The sequence below is a fragment of the Brienomyrus brachyistius genome, chromosome 18, assembly GCF_023856365.1.
Source record: "Brienomyrus brachyistius isolate T26 chromosome 18, BBRACH_0.4, whole genome shotgun sequence".
NCBI classification, from domain to species: Eukaryota; Metazoa; Chordata; class Actinopteri; order Osteoglossiformes; family Mormyridae; genus Brienomyrus; species Brienomyrus brachyistius.
This window is the reverse complement of record NC_064550.1, coordinates 13,265,895-13,281,563: the sequence shown is the minus strand read 5'-3', so window position 1 is coordinate 13,281,563 and position 15,669 is coordinate 13,265,895. Positions and strand designations below refer to the sequence as shown.

The window sequence follows — 15,669 nt, the reverse complement described above, 5'->3', positions numbered from 1 at the left end:
GGGTGGGTGCAGACAAAAACAGTCATAAACTTTTGGCTTATTTGGAAAATCATCTCGTGATCTCGCCCACTTATTCAGCGAGCCCCTCCTCCGCCAAGGGTCACGACACGCAGTTTGAGAACCACTGCACTATGCTGTCCCATTTACTTTGGCTGTACCAGTACTCCCAGCAGAATTCTAAATAATAATGTCCTGGGTGGCAGTTTTGGGGGTAGGAATGTCATCACCATGCCAAAATAAATTTTAAAGTACTGAGATGCAAAACTCCCACCATCGTATTTATTCAGTGGACAATGCTGGTTTGGTTGCACTGTTTCCGTTTGCAGTGGGAATTTGACAGTAGAAAGTCGTATTTTATGTATATCAGTTCCAAATTGTTTATACATAATAATACTGTCTACAGACATAAGACACAGAATAAACATCCCTGGGTAACTGATTACGAATGTATTTCTATTGCGCCTGAACTTGGTGATTGTGATACGTTTCAATTCTGATATGAATGACAGAAATCAGAGGCTCAGCTCAGATTTACTCTGTGTCCTTTGGAGGCCTTAACCCCCGCCCCCCCCCCCCCCACCCCACGCACCCCCCAGTCGTCACAGAGATGCCAACTTGCAGCTAAACTACCTGAATGTCCAAGCGATTCCCTGCATTGGAGCTGCTGTCCCTCAATATTCAGGTTGTTGGAAGCGATCTGCTTATCAAGGCAGCGGCAGAGACTTGTGCAATATGACAACAAAACAGCAGCTCAGCAAAAACAGATCAAGAGCCACTTGTCAATTGTTTTTTTTTCAGAAAAAAACTTAAGCAGGACAGGACATATTTACATTGATGCAGTTTTGTGGATTCCTGTGATCACTCACTGAGCACCGTGTTCAGCTTCAGGAGGACACAGACTGTGAGACTCTGAACCTCAGCAAGCTGTTACACTGTGAGTCGTCTCTATGGCTTAAGTTGTAACTAGCTCCTGAACATTCATTTCCATGCCCACTTGTCCTGTGCTGGGTCACAGGGGTGCAGAGTCTATTCCAGAAGCTACAGGAGCCAGGGAGGGGTAACCCAGGGTGGGCTGCCAATCTGTAAGGATACAACACCATTCATACCTACAGTTTAGCAACTCTAATTCTACTTAGCGTGGTTTTGGACTGTGGAGAGACCCCAGGGGAAACCCGACGGAGAACATGCGAACTCCACACCCACACAGGGCAGAGACTCGACAGGTTTAAAGCAACAGTGCTGACCACCATTCTACTGTGCCTTCTTACCACTTATTAATTTAATGATATCTCAAGTCAAACGTGAAGGTGCACTTTTTAAAAATAAGGAGCCCCCACCTCTCCAGATATTTGACGTCTCACTCTGCCTCCCGTTTGACACATGAAAAGAGACTCAAGCGTTTACCACATCCTTCAATGAAAGGTTCAATGAAAAGAGGCTCGTGCATAATTAGCTGTAGCTTTATCTGAACGGAGCTCTCGAGTAAGGCACATGAATGCGCACAGGGGTGGGGGAGACGCCAGGCACTGTTGCTGATAAACTACACACCCGTTTCACTTCTGTACCTCCTGGTCCTCCTTCGAGGTCTCTGACCCTCATTCTGCATATCACTCCTTTCTCAGCGTTCTGTGTGGGAGAGCCTTGTGAAAAGGACACTGACTGCACCACAAAGGTCTTCCTCTGCACTCGTCGCAGAACTTTTTTTAATTTTTTTTCCAAGGTTACTGAAAAGTACAGCTAGTATCTTTGGGAACACACTGTTCCGACACCTACATAGATATCTAGACCATTTACAGTAGACGTGGCTTTTTCTGGCCATGAAAGAGTGAAGGACTGGGTAGCAGGAGCATGAATTATTATTTCATTGTTAGTTATTTACCTTTACATTCCAGAAGGGCCTATTTGAAGCCACACATTATTATTATTAGATACCAGTGTTTTATAACTGGTTTTCGAGTTCTGGGTTGGGCCTGGAGCTTAGGTCTCACAGCAAGGATAACATCGTTATTATTGTCTATCCATACATCCGTCAACTGCTCATCCCAAACAGGCTAGTGGGGTATTGTTATTAGTGGGGTATTGTTATTTTTTATAATAATCATAATAGATATCAAAAAGGAATTAAGCTGCATTACTTTAAAAAAGGATTTTATACGCAGTGTTTATACAGCTAAAGGCAGGTTATGTTGACTTGTCACAGATGCAGTGTTTAGTGGTTTGATTCCAGCCCAATCCAACTTTGATCCAGCTATTTATAAATGTCCTGGACTGGAGTGTGTTTTCCCCATTTATTCCAAGACGCAGGTGAATTTAAGGTGATGCAGCTGCGATTTTTCCCCCCCAGAGACTTGTTTGGAAATATAGAACATGGGTCCCAAGAGATTTTTCAAAAAGTGTTGTGAGGTACGTAGCTGAGACCAGAAACGCTGAGCGGTTACCTGGACTGATAGGATACCTTACCGATCTTGTTACTATTTAAAAAAAAATGTACCAGCCTCTTAAATAACACAGGTCATACTGAAATTTGTAATGTCTTTAAATAGATATGACGATGTCTCTTACAATCGAATCTGCTCTCAAAAAGTTTGTTTCATATCATCCTGAACTTTTCCTTACGGCATTACCTTTTAAAACACATTGACTACATGTTTTCTTAGTCTTTATGTATCCGGCCAAGGTCCAAGCCTACCCCTCCCAGCTGGAACTACCCATTCACAAAACACCCCACGGGGCACGATGTGACCCTGGTCGCGTTCTGTTCGAAGTGGGATAATTTGGGGAAACGCCACCCACCTTGGATGGGGGGGCTCCTTTTGCACATCGAGGGGAATCATAAGAAAATCAAGCAGACGAAAACCCGTGTGATCAACAGGTTGGCATTCAGTTCTGCAGGCTTTACCGGCGATTCGCACCACGGCGCTCGTTTCCCAGCGCAAACAGCGACCAAGCGACGCACTGCGGATTCACGGAGCCGTCACTGGGAATGCAAAGGACGGCTCCCGGAAACTTAAACGCATCGCTTACGAATGTAAGTAGGGCACCGTTTGCATTATATTTCTGCACGGACGCACGTCGTCGTTAAATGGGGAGAACGAATTGAAAAGCGAAGCGCTTCGCTGCGGCATTTCCATGGGTACAGCTCTCAATGAAATGATCAATGGTACCGATTTGTTATGGTGAGGCTGTCTGTGCAACATAATCGAAGGCATTCAGTTGCAAGTGTAGTTACCCGCCCATGTGTGGGATATTGCGATATTTAGCCGCTTATCTTCTGTGACGTTAGCGCTTTAATATGGAATAAAGAAGAAACATGAAACAGTGTAGAGCATTATAGATGCGCATATTTATATCGTATCATTTAAACGAGAGAACGACGCTGCCATAAGCATCCTATCAATAATCTGAGTTTTTAAAGGGTTCGTTCAGCACATGATAATTTGTAAGCGCAATTTCAGCATTTTTAAAGTGATGTGCGCACGAGTAAAGCAAAGAAAAACTATAACTGGCCGCAGTTCTGGGGTGGTGGGGGGGCTTTGTGGACCGCTTATTTCGTACAAATGACGTAATATACCTCCACGGTCCATGGCTGATGAGTTGTCTACAGATTTCCTTTCCCAAAAGGGTCACAGATTCAGTATAATTCGATTTGTTTGTGTTCTCTGTCACTATTTGTTACAAAATAGCCTTGTGGTTGGATAACAAAGAAGGTAAACAGTTAAACAGTTGTAAAACAATTTGACATAAAACCAAGCACAAAACAGCATTTGACACATGAGTTAAGATTGTTTATATATATATATATATATATATATATATATATATATATATATGTCAAATGCTGTGTTGATTGCAACATTAATTGTACCCTTTACGGTACATTCTAAAGAACATTTCTGTGCCATTGATGGTACATTAATGCTGTTTGTCCCTTTGGGATGTTCCTCAGTGTCCATTTCTGTACCTTAAAAGGTACATCCACAAGAGTGCAGCCCCACCAACAGGCAAAGGTACAAATTTTGACCTTATTTTCTGAGAGCGTGGCGTGAACGAGCCTCCTCGTCACATTTAACACACTTCCCAAACACCTAATCTGCAAAAAGAATACCACCGCTCAAGTGTCATTTCCAGAGGGGAATCTTGCCAGGACCCACAAGGAAAATCCTGATATACTTGAATATATATTGAGTAAACCTTGGTGCACCCTCCCGTAAAGATCAATCACTTCTATAATACCTACAAGAAAAATCTTTGGCAGTGGCTTCGCTTCCAGGTGATCATCCTGATCTTCATCACTGAGGATCCTTTTCCCTCTCCTTGGCGACAGGCTTCCAGACATGAGGCGCAGGAGAACCCAAGCTGGACGGATGCCCCTCTCCTTAGAGGGGGGCTCCAGATTCTCTGGCTTACAACATGCCTGTGGTTTCCATGGCGATGGCTATTTGTTAATTAGTCTAAATCTGACCTTCATGCCATTCTTGTTAAACATAAGAAGCATCGGTATTTCCCTCCTTCCCCTCAGTCCTGGAGAATTCTCTCCAGAAGCTGGGGGGGGGGTTTATTTTTCTCGTTTGTCTGTGTTTTAATCCCAGACTTCCTCTGTCTAGCCGCGAGATGGTGACAGGATGATTCACGTTTGCGAAAGTGAAGTGCACAGCGAGGAAATGAGAAAACTCTCCTGCTCGCGTTGGAGGCTGTGCAATATTGATTCAATTTTTTTTTGTACAGCTCTAAGAGGGAACCTGTGTTCAGCCCCTTTGCGGGTTCTGGAGAGTACGTCTTATCACCTGATAGGCAGCTTGAATGTCAGACTTATATATAATATATAAAGTAATTAAGAGCTTAGCTTCAGCGAAACCCAGAATATCCTGTATGCCACAAGGATCGCACATTGTTCTCAAATACCAAGCTGGAAGCCTTTGGATGCGGATACTTTCATCTCATTTGTTTTGCTTTGTTGCTTTTTGGAGCCAGAATGTGATTTTAAGTCGAAAAAACGCCTGCTGGAAGTAGGACTCTCGGAGATGAGCTGCCCGGCCCTGAATTCCGATGTGGGCCAGCCGTCTCAGGGAAGGTCCACCAGCGGTTGCCATAGCAACAGTCGCTGGGCAGAGACCGCGGCTTACCCGGGTGCTCGCTCCCTCCAGAGGAGCGGGGCAGCGGAGCACGCACTTGGTTACCGGGAAATGACCACGCATCCGTCAGTGCGGGACGCGGTCCTCAGAGCTGCGTCGGTATTTCGGGAATGTGCCAAATGTTTTATGGGTTCCATATCCGCACATTTCTAGGCGAACAAAGGAGAATAATAGTGTCGGAACAGCATGTGGGTCAGGCCCGCTGGGTCTGATGAACTCGCTCCATCCCGCTGGCACTACACCAGTACATCTCTCAGATTGACAGCCCTAGTTTTAGCCACTTGACGGCACTGCTGATTCCAGTGGTAGTTTACGGGGGGTTCTTCCCCTCCCCCTATCCCTTCAGCTGAAGTTCTGTCTCCTCTCTGTCCGCAGCTGGCACCCCCCGTTCCTTCTGCGATGGTTTGGGCCGAGTGAAGCATGGGTCCAACGCCGGTGACCCTATCCAGGCTAAGGCTGGGCAGACTCAGGGTGGTGCGTCGGCGGCTCCTGCAGCGCTACGAGCACCAGCCTCTGGTGTCGTGCCTCGCGGGGCTTTACGGCTGCCAGTGGCGGCGATACCAGCGGACACGTGCACCCCCTGGTGGCAGCTGCTGTAACAAGGTCAGGGGTCAGGGGTCATGCACAGCCACTGTGCCAATTTCAGTGCTCTTTGTTGGCAAATAGTTCCAGGAAGTGAAAAGATGAGTGCGTCTTAGATTTTGTGTCTGTGTCTCCGGCAGGTGGAGTGCGCCAGCGTGGCACTCCTAGTGGTTACGTTCGGCTTAACCCTGGTGTTTCTGTACTTCTGGAGTGAAGCTCAGAATGATTACAATGACTTTGACTGGTGGGTCTGTCATCCATGCATTTATTGGTGACCCTGGGAAAGTGGTAAAACCCCTTAGCCAACAACTGTGTTAAGTAAAACCCCGGGAATAGCGGGATAAAATATTTGCATGCTGTTACAGACCAAAACCTTGAATGTAACAAGATAAATAATAGGATTCAATAACTGATGTTGTTACACCCTGTTACAAAACTGACTGATGCTCACAATATCAGAATTTATTCACACAATAATTTGGTCAATAATTGCGATGCCAAGATAGTGCTAGTAACAGGAAAAAAACATTCTGTAGATACGGTCAGTCCTGCTCCAACATGGGATATCAGACCGCAAATCTATTCTAATGGGATTGATATATTAATACCGAAATTCAATAAAAAGCAGAATCACATTTATATTTGCACGATTTTCAGTTGGAGAGAAAAGCACTATGCAAACTACAATGCGATATGGTCTTAGCAAGAAACACAACTTGCATGCAAACTCAGCTATCCAGGTGAATGATAATAATGATGTCTGATCTGTGAGTGAATCGTCCTTTTGAATTGGTTCTTTTCAGTGAATTGTTTGAATCGATTTTCAGATCTAAAACAGTCAAACTTCTTGTACACCCATGCGTTACATAGGTCAAAGTCTTAAATTGTAAGTCTAAAAATAGTTGCCAAATTATCATGTAAAACACTGCAATGTTTTTAGTTCACTTACATTTGCTTTTTGTGGACTGTCTAGTTATGTTGCCTTCGGTGCATGCCCGACCACATGGTGGCTGTGGTTCACTACTCACAACTAATGATGGCCAAAACAATGCTACATGAACCATTTGCTGTATTTTCTTACTCCACTAGGTGGTGCTGTTGGTTTAGTTTGGGGTATACTTTTAACCTTTTTTGAACAGCACCATCTCGTGAGGCCAAAAAATATAACAAATTGTTCATGAAGCATTGAATCACAAGCCTTCACAACTCCTAGCATTTGACAAATTAGCGAGTTTGGCACGTTCAGCTGGTTACTAAGCAATTCTCATAAGACCCATAGGAGATGTTTATGATATAACTTATCGATATTTCATTATTATTTCTTCAGAGTGACTAAAGCCAGCACCTTAGATCACTTGGCTACACTGCTAAGTTTATGTTCCTATTGTAAAGTGAGATTTTCACATGCCAGGATGTTTATACATTTTTCAGCGCAGCCTGTTGAGAACTGTAATTGCAATGTTCTGTGTGGCAAGAAGAATGAAAGAATCTTTATAGCATTTTGTAGTCCCATAGTTTTATTCAAGGGCTGTGGAGGTGGTATCGGCCTAGTCTGGAGGTCCTGTGTGATACTGCTACTCTGGATCTTCCAGGTTCAACTTTGGCAACACAGGCTTCTGGTTTCCCTGGTCAGTGGTGCTGCTGATCATCGCTGTGGTGCTTTTCGCTTATATTTCCTCGCTGCTGGTGAGTGCATGCAGTTCTGCATTGAAGACCTATCATTTTAGCTTCTCAAAAGCAGTCTGCAAACTGTCTGGGAAGATTTTGTTTTTACTTTCCGTAATAAATCTGTGTTAAAATAACACAGTTTAGATAGGACAGCTAAGTTCACTTGAGGCTACGCACAAGGCGTTGTTTCTGTGGTGTGATTGATATTGACTTTTTCCGCATAGTGATTACTGGGCCAGTGTCTTTTTGTATGATGAATTGTTGTTGTTTTTGCTCACAGATGCTTGCTGTGTGTCTGCTCTCGGAGGGTCAGAGGTTATATCTACATTGGGCTCACAAGGTAGGGCAAGCTCAGTGTCTCTCCACTTCCTGTCCTGCCCTCCCTATCTCCCCCATCCCTCACTAACCTGTATCTCCCCCAGTTCATGGGACAGGTGTGTTAATCTTAAGTGTTTTTTTTGCTTTGTCGTAATGTTTTCGTTCTTGAAAAGATTGGCGTCCTGGTGACACTGACATTTGCCATTGTGGCCACGGCGGTACTGTCCGACTTGTGGAGTGGGGAGTGGAGTACTCTCCTGCTCTCTTTCCAGGTAGGTCAGCTGCGTGGTTCAGTGACGTCTTTGCGCCTGAAGAATTTTATGTCGCCTTTGAATAAAAGCAGCAACAACAACAAAAAATAAACAACCAAATGAACCTAAAAGATGGTGTCAGTTTTGCTTGTTTTGCCATGATGAGTGGCTCTATAGCTGGATTATGGACCAGGCCAGTGAGGCCAGAGCCGTAGGGCCTCGGGCTGGAGGGGGCCACAGAGCACTAGTGGCTGTAAGTCACAACATTCATAGTGCGGGATAAACACTACAATGCTCATAAACAACATGAAACTAGGATTTCTAACATTATCAGTGAACCACACTGAACACCTGCTCACATTCTGTGACATTCCGATGCTCTTCTCTTCTGATTGGTTAGGTCACGGCACCCTACCTCCATGTGGGCGGAGTCTTAATGATGACAGCTTTGTCCTGGCCAATAGCGTTGCATTTCTTCCGCATGACAGGCAGAGGTAAGAATACTGCTGGAGATAAAGAGTTGACTGTAGATTGTGTTAAACTTGAATTGATTAATTGAGATTTGCATGTCAGTTGCTACTTTTGAATAAGAAAGTTGGTAGTGAATGTTTCTGATGTCCTTGGTGTGAGAGGATAGTGTTACAATTTCTGAAAAAGAATGAAGGCGGTTCCACATATTTGTCTCCTCCCTGAGTACGATCACCAAGGCCCTGTTCTGTGTTCATAACCCTTACGATACAGTGAGAAGGGCTGCTGCCCTGGGCTTGTTCCTGGCTCTGCTCCTTGCGCTCTACTTGGTGCCCCTGGGGATGTACTCGCCCTGCATCAAGGAAAAGGGCACCCTGGGTCCCGCTCCCACCCTCATTGGGCACAGAGGGGCCCCCATGGTAGGTCACACTAGCCAGACAAATGATCAGCTCATTGGTGTTGTTCCACAGAAGGTGTAACCAGGTGACTGAGACCTTGGGTGTGTCTCAGTCACAGTTACAGTGAGCTGGAGACTGCCACGGCCCATTGGCTCATGTTACAGAAATAGCACTACATACACACCTAAAGTGAAAGTCCAAAACACAGCAGCAGGTGCCAAGAAAATGACCTTTCAGTAGGGTGACTAGATAATCCATGTCGTGGAGGACACTTTCAGCTACCTAAGGTTTTACAAAGTATTTTAAAACTAAAATGCTACTGTGCTTGGCTATATAGTTCACTTCTTCTTGTGTATTGACTGGTTTGTTTCCTTGACTGAAAGACTCATCCAGCTGTTTCACATTAACATTAGTGACACATGCATGATTATTGGAGACTGACCAATCAGCACGCAGCAAGAACTTAGTGTTTAAGTCAAGTCTAGGTCCTATTAATTGAAATGGTAGTTTGCAGATCCTGTCCTAGCTCAAAATGTCCTCCTTGTCATGCATCATCTGGTCACCCTAGGGAGTTCAAAGTAGTAGCTCACAACATTTTTATGGTCATCAGAATCATTGTAATCACCTTCTCTACCGAGGCGCCGTGGGTGGGTCCAGGTGGTCCTAGACCCACCCAGGTGGAACTCAGGCTCACCCATTCAGAGCTGACAGCGAGCGATACAGTGCGATAAAACGATTGTGTCTGACAGGTTTTTGTGTGTGTGGTTAGATCAATCGAAGGAGCTGTGCGCTTGAGAGGCAAATAGATTTTTCTTTCTCTTTGTTCATTTGGTCTTAGCAATGCACCGGGTCATTTAATTAAAAACATTTTTTAAAATATGTAGTAGTCTGTAGTGCGACTTTGTTGCCCAGTGAATTGTTGTGGGACTGGCGCATTGCTTTGCAATCACTTTTCTGCCGGCCCACCCCTGCTATGATTTCTGGCACAGATATTGCACTGTGTAATCGGTCTGGTAAGCAGCACTTGGCATCTTGACAAAGACTTGACAGAGACAAAGACTTCCCAAAAGCCCATTAATGAAGGAAAGGTCTGCATCATTCTTAGCAGATGGGGATTGGCTGACTGAAATGCTTGCTTTTGACTGGGATAGATAAGCCCATTTGAAAAGGCCACAATGTGTTGGCCCAGTGGTCAAAGAACTGGCTCCACTGGAACCAGTAATTAAGAGCAAGCTGCTAGCACAAAAGGTTAGTGGCTGACATCATCTTAGAAGAAGCGTTGAAAATGAACGTGGAGCATGTTTTTTAGGTGGATGAATGTGACCAGCAACCCTGATGTTTTTCTCTTTGTAAGTGGGATTACGCTGTAGGTACTTATCTTCCACCCACTCTGGTTTTGAACCTGTCTGGAAACAGATATTCAGCTGGAATGTTCAAAGCTTAGAAGTCTGGTTTCAGATGTTATGAATTACAATTAAGATGTTCGATGAATGTTATTCTGTGGTCTGTGGTTAAATAAGATCGCACCTTAATACGTCTTCTCGTTTCAGATGTACATTCATATTCCTCTCCAGTTTTCTTTCAGATTGTGTGCATTATAAAAGGACTGTCTTTTCTTGTATGGACTCATTTCTTGTGTCGATCGGATACACAGCTCGCACCGGAAAATACCCAAATGTCCTTCGAGAAAGCAGTGGAACTTGGGGTCCTGGGCTTGGAGACCGATGTCACCATCAGGTTGGTAGCTGCCCCATGTTCTCGTAAAGGGATCCCCGTCCGACATGTGTCTATCCACAGAAATCCCAAATCCTGGAAGTGCAAACATACGAACAGCATAGACAATCATACATACTAAATATCAAGAGTAGAGCGCAAATACACCTGCGTTATTTTGTTGCCACGGATACGGTACAGTAACAGCCAAGGGGTTCTGTTGCAACAGCTACGATGGGGTGCCATTCCTGATGCACGACAGGACCCTGCGAAGGACGACCAACGTGTGGGAGGTGTTCCCCAACAGGACCGAGGAACCGGCTGCCATGTTTTCCTGGAGCGAACTGGAACAGCTCAACGCTGGGGCCTGGTTCCTCTCGGTGAGCTTGGGGCTTGCCTGCCCTCAGACAAACGGGCATCGAAATGGTTCCCCCACAGCTATTATTGAAGTGAATGTGAAAGCGACAGAGAAGCGTGAACAGAAAGTACTGGTGTAGTTTCACGAGCGAAACAGGGAAGTACAGTGCTCACAGAAAGTCATGGAATGCTCGCTTAATTCGGTAAATTACGTGCAGATTTATTGGTTTCATAACAAAATTAGACATTAGACATAACTAACATTAGAAACAAGCAGTAGTTTTAAGTAAGACATTCATTTCAAGTAGTAATAAACTGAAACCCAAATTATACTTCTAAAGGAGATGTTCCGAGTTAAAAAGTTCATTGACAGATAGTCTCATTGGGTGCGTTTTAATTAGTACCACCTTGCCAATAACATAAAACATCAAGTAATTGTGTTTAGTATCCCTTTGGGAGCAAGTGACCACTGAATGAGTCAGTTAAACGAAGTAGGACACTTAAAAACAAAATGTGCACGCAGAGGAGATGTGCAGATATGTTACACATTGCTTGTCAAGGGACTTTTTTAATGAAACCAATAAATCTGCAACATTTTTACAGAATTAAGCAAACATCCCAAGACATTATGTGAGCACTGTATATTGAAGTTGAATAGTTATTATCTCTGTAGATCACGTTAAATATATAACAGCATAAATGTCTGTATTTGCCCATAGAATCTGAGCAGGAGTCTGTTTATGGGGTTTAAGTACAATCTGAACTGAGGAGGAGTAAAGCTGTAAGCAAAGTGTCTGTGAAGTGTATCAATGATAAATTAATTGTAACGAGCGGTGTCGGCCCGCGTGCCTGTCGCCCCATCCACCTCAGCGGGACCCCTTTGGCACAGCCTCCTTGCTCGACACCGCTGACCGGGTCCGAGCCCAGAACCAGTCTGTGTGCACCCTGCGGGCCTTCCTGGACCTGGCAGCTCAGCACGGCCGGCTGGTCATCTTCGACCTTTACCGTCCACCCAGGGGCCACCCGTACCGGGATACCTGGATCAGCCGTACGTTGGAGGTCATCCATAACGAGTCCTCGATTCGCTCCAACCAGGCACGTTCCTCTGTGCTCCCCTATATTGTTCTCACTGCACAAAGAGCAATGCTTCGGTTGGTCGTGTAGGTACGTCCTTCAGCACACTTAAGCCTTGGATTGACCTGCAGCCAGGCTTGTCACCTCTTAAGTTAGGTTTGTGGCATTGTGTGTTAAAAACCTTGAAGAAAGTGCTTACATCAGATTGTAAAAGACATCTGATTGGTTGGTTCCACCTCCTCTGCAATCTGACTGGTTCGCTCTGAATCAACCATTTTTCATTCTGATCTCAGAACATTTATGTGTCAGTAAAACTGCCATGAGCCCACATGTGCTGCTGTAGGTACTGTGGCTGGCCCCAGAGCTGAGGGAGCAGGTACAGGAGCTGGATCCTGACCTCCAGCAGATATCGGGAAGCAGGTCTTCGGTGGAGGAGCTGCAGCAAAAGGAGATCACCAGGCTCAACCTGCACTACAGCTCCATGTCCGAGGAGCAGATTAGGTACCGTCCCTCATGTGGGAATCACTCCAACACGCGAAAACCCCTGAAAATGGAACATCACCTCCAGCCAATCCGTGTGTGTGCCTTCTGGGTTCCCACAGCAATTATGCCGCAGCTAATATCAGCACCAACCTGTACGTGGTGAGTCAGCCCTGGCTCTACTCGCTCGCCTGGTGTGCCGGTGCTCATTCCGTCACCACCAACGCACCCCAGGTGCTCCGTGACCTCCTGCATCCACTGTTCCTCATGGTGAGAAACATCTCAGCTGGGCATGACCCACCTCGGGGCTGGGGAGGGGTATGTAAAATCAGCAAGCTGTTTTACGCATTGTTCACAGTGCTCTTCATTTTGGACGTTCTCAAGGTTTACAAGAAGGTTCTTATAAGAGATTAACTCCTAAAAAAAAAAGTCACGATGTACTCAAAGTACTGCATTCATGCTGACTGTGGTAGATTTATTACTTCATAATCTTTCTCTCCCTTTCTCAGACCCCTGAAAAGTATCGCTTGATGTGGCTCCTTACAGACGTTGTGTCCGCAGTGCTCATATTTGTGTTCTTCTCTTTTCACTGGTAAGTGAGACTGGGGGGCGGAGCCAACCCTTGCCACACCCCCTCATTTTTTATGCACAGGTTTGGGTTCGTGTTCAACATGGATTTACTGTGGAGTCTCCTTTCAGGTGGAGGGAGCGGGGGCTGGCTTTTTGCACCGGTAGCAGGCAGACACAAGAAAATGGGCTCTACAGCAAGTTTCGGACAGGTATCAGCATAATTAAACGTCAACATAAATGCAGGCATCACCCTTAACTGATACTGGCATTTTGACTGTAGTTTGGGATTCGATTCTAGTCTAACCATGCAACGTGGGGATATGTAGGGGCTGTATAGCTAAGAAAAATATCCCAGCACAGTCTCTCTCAATATGATGGTCTGTCTTCTCGCTTGCTCTCTGGTGACCTTTCACCTTTGACCCCGATTCACTTTTTCTTGACAGAGATGAGCGATGTGTGGTCCGTCTCCAGCGTTCACGCACATGCAGAGGGGCGAAGCCTGCCAGTCACCCCCAACCTGTCTGTGATCTCAGAAGTGCAGGAGCCCTCTCTCTGAGCAGGGCGAGGCCTATAGAAACATCTCCGTCAGAGATCTCACCACGCACCACCTTCTGGAACTCAGTCGAAGATGAACCAGGCTTTCACTGAGCTGCTGAGTTGAAACTTAAATTAGCAAGGTGTGCGGTCTGTTGCTGTTCGCTGGGGAGGGTCATGAACAAATACCAATACTGCTTTATCGATTAAGCTGGTCCAGTAACATCAAACTATGACTTTTCCTCCCCATATCAGGATACACTTGACCCTCTGTCAATGTGTGGATGCCCCTAATGGTTCTTATGAACATGTTTATTATGGAAACCATAAGTATAGTCCTCAGCCCCAACAGATGTTCTGCCAAGAGTAATTAACTTAGGATAGTTTTCCATCTCCCAAATCCTAATTTTGACCAATGTATTAAATTACTGAACAGTGCCAGGGCTGATTCTTAGGGATTATAACATACCTGCAACTTTTCATTTGCATTGTTGATGGAAGATGACAAGGGAAGAGTGGAGACCTTAAGCCAATATCCCCCTAGTTAGTACTCTTGGAAGTATTTCTTGATGGGACTTGTAGTTAAGGTATAGATGTTGTTCTGGACTTCAACTCCCATCAGTATTGCTGTATAAAACCTCTGCAGAGGTGAGTCCCTGCATCCTGTGTAATGCACAACTTTTCTAATGTACTAAAATGGATACTTTCAGGCGTCATTTGTTTTATACATGTGTCTGCTTCTCCAAAGTCCAGCGAAGGAGAGACATCCTCACTCTGATCCGCCTGTTGTGACATCATTTGCCTCAATGTGCAGACGTTTTTCAGCATTAAGAAGGAAATCAACACAACAGGTTGATTATATCTTAATGTAAATAAAATAATAAAGCTGAGTAAGGAAACACAAACAAAGATTAAAAATGTTTTTATTGATTGGATGCACAATCAGTTAGCCAATGCGATGCCACCCTGTAACCGGGGTCCAGTTTGACTTTGATACAAAAGCTGACATAGTCCGTCATCTGCTCTTCATTGAACATTCTGGCATTATATAACAAAAGTTATATAACAAAAGTTTGATGTTTTGTAGCTTTTCTTTTTATAGTTTTGCGATATATAACCCCAGTTTCAATTTTAATTGGGGGAGTCATTATATATCAGGCCCTTAACTTTGCTCATAGTGGGTTGAAGTCCTGATTTTTTTATTCTCTCTTAATCTTAGCCCTACTTGCTTTATTTAATAATATGAATGGCAAGTTTCAGGTGTCAGTCAATATACCAGAGCAATAGAAATGCTTTCCCTATGACCCTCTGGGACAATGGCTGGCCTTTCATGGTTTCCACAGACACCGAAAGGTCCAGAACCTTAAATAATCATCTGGCTTCAGATACCTTGATCTTGGGGTTGGGGGGGGAATCAAATTTGCAGTACCTTTATGACATCACCGCAAGATTTTCCACTTTCTTATAGACACTATTACATCTGGATTGCCATAGAAAACACACTGGATCACTTTGCATAATAAACAACCAGTAAAGACTCAGCCCCCTATCCATTCATCTCAAACTACACCCTCGCCTACTATTACACCAAACCAATCAAAAATCCAACAAATCAGTCTCAATGAAGGACCTCCCAAAACTCATTTAGAAAAGTACAATAGATGATGATCTTTTTAAAGGCATTGAAAGTACCAGAAGTACCACAATGCTCATTCAGTTACTCATAAAAACCACTGAGGAGATTCTGCTAAAGCCGGGGGTCGCATTCCAGCTCCTAGAGATCTCTCCCCCCGAAGAGTTTAGATGCAGGTCTAATTTAGCACACCTGATATAAATAATCAGGACCTTCAATAGCATCTCAATATTAGATCCAGCCTTGTTAATAACATAGCTACTTAAACCAACATCCATCCATCCATTTTCCAAACCGCTTATCCTACTGGGTCGCGGGGGTGCAGGAGCCTATCCCGGAACCAATGGGCACGAGGCAGGGAACAACCCAGGATGGGGGGCCAGCCCATCGCAGGGCACACTCACACACATTCACACCTATGGGCAATTTAGAAACTCCAATTAGCCTCAGCATGTTTTTGGACTGTGGGGGGAAACTGGAGTACCTGGAGG

General features: G+C 44.8%; 2 protein-coding genes across 2 annotated transcripts in view; one reads left to right on the top strand and one right to left on the bottom strand.

Annotated features, from left to right (window-relative positions):
* The window catches only part of mrpl48 (mitochondrial ribosomal protein L48), a 127,234-nt gene that overhangs the window by 107,711 nt on the left and 3,854 nt on the right, over positions 1-15,669 (bottom strand). The window lies entirely within an intron of this gene.
* LOC125712810 (glycerophosphodiester phosphodiesterase domain-containing protein 5-like) lies at positions 2,403-14,448 on the top strand. Its single transcript, XM_048983272.1, has 16 exons — positions 2,403-3,028; positions 5,508-5,735; positions 5,855-5,958; positions 7,307-7,400; positions 7,663-7,722; positions 7,874-7,972; positions 8,352-8,445; positions 8,693-8,838; positions 10,472-10,554; positions 10,760-10,910; positions 11,758-11,982; positions 12,305-12,462; positions 12,564-12,711; positions 12,951-13,033; positions 13,141-13,220; positions 13,455-14,448. Exons 2-16 carry the CDS (start codon positions 5,553-5,555, stop codon positions 13,565-13,567), a joined length of 1,821 nt encoding a protein of 606 aa, XP_048839229.1. The 5' UTR covers positions 2,403-3,028; positions 5,508-5,552; the 3' UTR covers positions 13,568-14,448.

Bases quoted from the DNA above. Each gene is read 5' to 3' on its own strand.
- LOC125712810 (XM_048983272.1), top strand. From the start codon at position 5,553: ATGGGTCCAACGCCGGTGACCCTATCCAGGCTAAGGCTGGGCAGACTC. The intron at 7,973-8,351 runs GTAGGTCAGCTG...CTGATTGGTTAG, and splicing joins CTCTCCTGCTCTCTTTCCAG to GTCACGGCACCCTACCTCCA. The intron at 11,983-12,304 runs GCACGTTCCTCT...GTGCTGCTGTAG, and splicing joins CCTCGATTCGCTCCAACCAG to GTACTGTGGCTGGCCCCAGA.